This window comes from Merops nubicus, unplaced genomic scaffold (assembly GCF_000691845.1).
Source record: "Merops nubicus isolate BGI_N331 unplaced genomic scaffold, ASM69184v1 scaffold20528, whole genome shotgun sequence".
In the NCBI taxonomy this organism is placed as follows: domain Eukaryota; kingdom Metazoa; phylum Chordata; class Aves; order Coraciiformes; family Meropidae; genus Merops; species Merops nubicus.
The window spans coordinates 407-7,189 of NW_008626628.1; the positions used below are offsets into that span (position 1 = coordinate 407).

The 6,783-nt window shown below is 51.4% G+C and overlaps 1 protein-coding gene across 1 annotated transcript in view; it reads right to left on the reverse strand.

The window, feature by feature from the left end:
* The window catches only part of KCNJ5 (potassium inwardly-rectifying channel, subfamily J, member 5), a gene marked incomplete at its 3' end in the record, with an annotated part of 53,849 nt that overhangs the window by 351 nt on the left and 46,715 nt on the right, over positions 1-6,783 (reverse strand). Inside the window, exons 3-4 of the mRNA XM_008946080.1 lie at positions 364-444; positions 122-220 (exon numbers count right to left, since the gene is read on the reverse strand). Of these exons, the coding sequence (XP_008944328.1) occupies positions 122-220; positions 364-444 (180 nt within the window). The remainder of the gene's footprint in view (positions 1-121; positions 221-363; positions 445-6,783) is intronic.

Below are 6,783 nucleotides of genomic sequence, written 5' to 3' on the forward strand. Positions count from 1 at the left end.
GGTGTCCCAGTACGATAACTTGGAGGATTACCATACCATGCCTCAGCACCAAAGAGGGGGCTACGTTGGAGGAGGGGGTTTTGTGCCCCCCAGCTTTACCCACGTGCACAGTAGGACTTACGCCACGGCCCTCGGCCAGGGAGCCTTCCTCCCGACGGAGCTGTGCTTGCAGAGGCCTGAAACAGAGGTCCACGTGGAACAGGGGTCCACGTGGGTGGATCTGGTGGGGGGGGAAGGAGGGATAGAGTCTAAGCAGCCTCTGCTGGACAGTGGACTGTTTTATTTTTTCAGTGATGGAAAACAAAAAAAAAAAAAGAAAAAAAAACAACCCAACCCTGCCCCGATGGAGCAAAGCAAACCCACCTTCAGCCCCCTCCCCGCCAGCCCACCACCCCCTGTTTTTATGTAGTAGAGATAGAGCTTTTTCACGTAGTTTTGAGACAACTGGAAGGGGAAGGAAGGCTGGTGGCACGCAGGTGTTGCCAGGGAGGCCGGGCAGAGCTGAAGGAGACGCCGTTGGGCCAGGGAGGGAAGGAAAAAAGGGGTTTTTTTTCCTTCCCCAGATGTGCTGTTGGCAGTTCCCACCCCGCTTCCTCCCCACACCCCCAGGGCCCTGTGCATGCCGGCCCCTGCATGCGGCCGCTCTCCCCGCCCCACCGCTGGCTCCCCACACAGGGGCTCCACCACAGGCCCCCCAAGAGCTGCTGTTCCTTCGAGAAGGAAGATTGAGCAAGAGCAGGCTCCAAGCTGGGCAAAGGGGAAAGACTTCCTGAGGGTTTTCCTATTGGGAGATGCCAAGGTCCTGCCTCTCTCCCTTTGAAATTACCCCTTGGGCCTAGTGGATCCACTTTGAAGTGGGCAGGAGCCTGTTTTGACTTCAAGCCTGTGGAGTAGGTTCTGAAGCGAGTTCCAAATAGAAGGCACTTTTTAAATTGCTTGCTTAAGCTGCTTCTGACTACAAGACATCCAATTAAATTGACTACGAGAAATCAAGTTCAACTGATTTCTTTCAATTCCTCTATTTTAAGCAGAGGCCAGCTCCAGGAGCCAAGCAGGGCAGGTTTGCATTTCTCATACCAAAAAGAAATAAACCACAACCCCACACCAAACCCCCAGCACACCCATTTCATGCCAGACTGTGTCTACAGTCCAGGCAGTGTCATACCATGGTGTGGCTGACCAGACAGTATCATCTCTTAAGAAAAAAAACCTCTAAAAATAAAAAAAAATAACTCTAGAGTGTTATATCCAGCTTGTAAATCAGATCCCAACTTGCCAGCTGGGAAGGACTAAGTGCTGAGTTACCTGTATGACCAACTATTTGTCCTGGACTAGATCCTGCAGCTCTTAGATCAGGGAGTGCTCCTGATTGACCTCAAACTGAAGGTGTACAGGATGGTGCTTTCTGTAGCCTTCCAGCCCCACGTTGAGGGGTGAGGGGGTCCCTGAGAAGTCATGGCACACACAGAGTATCCTGGGCTGTCTGTGCATCACCTCCCATGTGATCCACTCTCATGCCAGTGTTCAGTTAGCAGTAGGGACAGAGGCCAGTGCACTCACTCCATAATCCACTAGAAACCTTCTCCTGGGCATTTAAAAGCTTTCCAGATTGTCCAAGAAGCCAGGCAGCCTCTTGGACTCACTACAACCCCACCTTCTAAACAAAGCACACCCGTTTCATTAGACAGGGCTTTGCAAGCAATACTTCAGATTTAGGAGTTGGTTTTTTTTTAAATGCTCACTGATAAATTCCAAGGCCATTCCTGTTCTGTCTCCCCTTCATTCCTGAACTTCTCTCCCCTTTTCAAAACTCTAATGCTTTATTAAAAACCCTGAGGTCCTGCAGTTAGCACACAGCTGGGAGAGGTAAAGGGACCCAAGATGGACTTTTTTTAAATGAAAGTTTCCTTGTATCATAAGGAAAACCTGCTTCTGGTAGCTAACTAGTCTTCAGCTCTTTGCTTCCTTTAATCTTGTAGCCTTGTCTGGGGCTGTTTCAGTGACACTACCTTATGGGCCCATCTTCTTGTGCAATGCTGTTGGTTTCAGCATTTTGTTTAGAAGAATTATTCTTGCATGTTATGGAAATAAATCTGTCAGACAGGGGGGAGAAACAAAAGAGGAAACAAGAAGCACTGTGATCCAGGTTACCACAATCTCCTTGTGAGTAATTGCCAGGTAGAGGGGTTGGGGTTTTTTTTGAGGGAATGCTTTTCATAACGTTTTATTCTAAGGAAAACTAACAAAACCATTTTATAACAAGGGGCCATTCAGTGAGCCACGTCGTGGGCCACCCTGTCCACGTTGGTGGCTGCTCCCTGGGAGTGGCTTCAACCTGCCAAGGGCTCTGGTTGAAGCAGGGACAATGTGTTTGGATCAGGCTATTTGGGATTCAGGTACTGAGAGCTGGAGGTCAGACCTCTCTCTCTGTGAAAGCCTTAACTCCCCACTCCTGCCCCCACCCCAGCAACTCTCCTCACCTCCATTCTGCCCTTGCCTTAACCAGGACTCTCCTACTAAGTGGGCTGAACCCAGCTCCTCCTAATCATAACCACCTCTGGATTCTCCTGCTGGAAGCCACTGTCTCCCTCTACAGATCAAGTGCCATCCCTGGACAACTCCTGTTCCTTGTAGTCTTGTGCTGCTACTGCCCAAGCCTGGGCTCTTCAGCTCCCTGCACTGTGTGGAGTGCCAGGTGCTAAGCACCCTCACCCCACAGGAAAAACACCTCTCAGATTGCTTCTAGAAGTGCACAGCCCTACCCCCAAATGGCTGCTACAAACAATCTTCCCCTTGAGAGCAAGGGGGTCTCTGTTGCACAGCAGAAAACAAGACCCAGCTTCCTCCCACCCCTGCAGAGCCACAGTGGCACCTGCAAGGGCTGGAGGCTCTTGGGGAACCCAAACTAACTGCACACCACTGCTGAAGTCACAAAAAACAAACCCCACAAGGTTAAGGCACCAATTTTTTCCCCAGACAGCAATCCAAATGAGCACATTTTGGTGTTGCTCCTGCCCAGGGCTTCAACATGGAGCACAGCTCAGCAGCCACCCCACACAAAGCCATACAGTGAACTATGCAGCTCTGCTCTCACACTGGTTCATGGGCCTCAGGAAGGGTTTTACATCCTCACTGATGGGCAGCACAGTCAAAACATGGGGCTGCATCTCTCCACAGATCATACCTGGGTTAGAAAGGGCGTCACGGGTCAGGATGAGGAGGGGAGGTGGCACCAGGTGTCTGAGCAAGGTCTGGAGGTGAAGTTGGGAGATCAGAACAGAACTAACGCCCTAGTGCAGGTCCAGTTCTGCTCAGATGAAGTCATTTCTCTTGCCTGACAGTATCTCCAGCAAGGTGACAAGCAGCTAAGTTGTTAAATAATTCCCTTATACCTGCCACAAGCCATCTGCATCCTCAGCTGCCCCTTCCTGACTTCTCAGCTGAGTTCTCCCTAGTGCGTGCAAGAGGTGGAGTCTGCTAACATCCCCCAAAACTCTGGGTTTCAGCTCTGCTTTGGAGCAGGTGTGACCTTCCTTGGCCAAGGGGGAGCACAGGTGAGCCAGGAGGACTGAGCCCCTCTGAAGTCTTAAGCAAAGCATTAATTTCTGATCCTTATCAAGTCTTATCAGGTGAAATCTATATGCACATAACGTGACAAAACACCCCCAACTTTGTGCCTGTGTCTCTCCAGAGAACCTGGGTTTCTCTCACCCTTTGTGGGGGGTCAGTAGGGACAGCACAGCAGTAGTGACTCACTCCCCAAAAACCAAACCCAGCTCCAAAACCTGTGGAGCCCCAGGTCAGAACAGACGTGTGACATGAGACCTTCCTGTGCAGAGCCTCGCCTCGTCCAGTCAGGGGGAGGGAGGGGGGGAGAAAAGGGTTGTTTTGTTTTTGCAGTTCATTTTCCTGCTGTAGATTGATTTTTTTTTTTGTTGGTTGGTTTGTTTCTTTCCCTGAGCCGCATGAGAGAAACATCCCAGGAAGTCTTGGGTTACCTTTGGAGCTCCCTTCACTTTAATTTATATAGTGTCTTTTTTTTTTTGTGAACTGGTGTAAAATGTATATGCCGACGAGCTCATGTATTTTTATGTAAATATTTTTTGTGGTTTCCCCCACTTTGCCCTTCTCTGTAAATATTTAGAATTCTCATCTTCTTCTCACCTTGTACGATGCAGATGTGGTTTTGTTTGGTTTTGTTTTTTTTTTATTTGTACTGTAATGCTACAATCCAGACTGAGGTGTCTTGTGGTATTAAACAAAAGCAACAGTCCCACTGAGCTCACACTCAGATGTACAACTTGACAGCATTAATCAAGCCAGGTTAAAAACTATTCTCTTGTGTTCGTGTGTGTTTTTGCCTCTGCCTCACTAATTAACAACGAGGGCTCTCAAAAAGCCAGTTTAGAGCTGTGCTTTGGAGGGGTGCAGGCAAAGCAGGAGGGGACTTAGTGTTTGTATCAATCAGAATGGTTTGGGTGGGAAGGGACATTTAAAGCTCATCCAGTCCAACCCCCCTGCAGGGAGATCTGCAACCAGAGCAGGGTGCTCAGAGCTCCATCCAACCTCCCCTGGGATGGTTCCAGGGATGGGGCAGCCACCACCTCTCTGGGCAACCTTGTCCTGGCTCTCAACACCCTCAGCAGCAAAAATTTCTGCCTAATTTAGTCTAATTCTTCCTTATTTTAAAACTGTCACCCCTTGTTCTGTCACAAGGCCCTGCTGTAAAGCATGTCCCCATCTTTCTGATAAGTCCTGAAAGGCCTCCAGAAGGTCTCCTTGGAGCCTCCTCTTCTCCAGGCTGCACCCCCCACTAGCCAAGGTCGTTGAGAATTGCTCACTGCACACCCACACATCTCTGTCCAGTGACACCTGCGGCCCCGACAGCTTCATAACCCAAAATAAGCCAGCCTGGGCTTTTTCAGTGTCCCTTTCCTCTCCCCCAGCAGGACAGCACAAGGACAGAGTGCCTGGCACTGGCACAGGAGGCACAGGGCAGGTGACGTCGGGACTAACAGATGGCACAGGCCACCTTGGCCCCAAGCTGGCCAGGAGGGATTCTAGCCACCACAGGCATAGTGCTCATAGTTAATTAACACCAAAAAGGTGATTAAAGGAAGGTAATTTCATGGATTTTTTTTTTTTTTTTAAACAGTGTAAGGACTTCCAACAGTCTTTCCAGCCAGAAAACGTTGTGCTCTTTAAAACTGCTGCCAGTAACAGAATCATAGAATCATTTAGGTTGGAAGGGACCTCCAAGATCATCAAGTCCAACCACCGAGCCACCAGGGCTCCAAAGTCCTCTGCCAAAACAAGGTGATGCTCCTCTCCTTGGAGGACACAGGTAGCCATGGGGCAACTGCTGCCGTGCATGGCCACCCAGAGGGGCTGGTGGGTTCTAAGGCTTGTATTAGATCCAGCTTCTGAAATCTTTGCCACCCTCACTCCCAAATCCTCACTTGACAATCCATATCCACCTATGAATACACATTGGGTCTCTCCTGTCCCACCAGCAAGCCCACCCAGCCCTGCTCTGTGACCTCTGCTCAGCACCAGGAGCTCCTGCTGCTCCAGAGCTACACGGGCAGGGCAGGGGCACCTCTCAACCCAGTACCCACGCTGCCCTTGATGCCCCAAAAGCAGCCAGCTTCTCCTCTGCATCACTGCATCCAGACTGTGAGACTCAGACAGGCTTTGGCACACCTCCCCAGGAACCCCCCGTGCTCCCTTCCCACTCCTCTGCACCCGATGGAATCAGCTGCTCACATCACCGACCTCAAGTTGTCCTTGAGGGTAAAGGCAGGATACAACCATTGGACCCTCCAGGGTCAGGATTGGACCCTGCATGGTCAGAGTCCCTCCAGACCCACAGCACCCCTGAGACCACTGAGACTCCCAGAGGCCTTGAGACCTCCGAGACCCTCAGGAACACAGATGCCACGATCTCCTGAGATCACCCCACCCTGGCCAGGATTGGACCCTCCAGGGTCAAGATAGGACCCCACTTGGTCAGGGTTGGACTGCCTTTGGTCAGGATTGGACCCTCCAGGGTAAGGATAGGACCCCACTCAGGTCAGGATTGGACCCTGCATGGTCAGAGTCCCTCCAGACCCACAGCACCCCTGAGACCACCGAGACCCTCAGGAACACAGAGACCTCCATGACCCTTGAGAACACAGGATCTCCAAGACCCCCCCGAGACCTCCAAGTCTCCCAGAACCCTTGAGAGCACACACCCACACCCTGTGAGCATAGGTCCCCACCCTGGTCAGGATTGGACCCCCCCAAAGGTCAGGACTGGACCCCCCTTGCCAGTCTCAGCTCTGCTGGAGGCCACTCGACAGACCCACATCTGGCCAGACCCTCTGCCCCATAAGTCATCAAAACGAGAAGTGCCAACGATTACATCTGTCCCAAAGACCCACATCTGGCCAGACCCTCTGCCCCATAAGTCATCAAAAGGAGAAGTGCCAACGATTACATCTGTCCCAAAGGACTGGGGTCTGTGGGCAAGGGAACAGGAGGGATCTGAACCTGCTGCCTCCAGGAGCATCCCCAAGAACTGACACACCACCTCCCCAGCTCGGTTTGCCCTAAAATACCCCAAAAATAGCGGTGTGCCTGCCCAGCAAAAGCTGAAACCTCTGGGGTCTGCTGCCAGCCCGGCCCCATTTGCTCCCTCCTGGCTGCGGTTTGCAGGCAGAGCAGGCTGGGGAGAGGAGGACAGAAACTTCAGAGTCTGAGGGCTGCTAAAACCTTCATCACAAACCCGTTTTTTCTGAA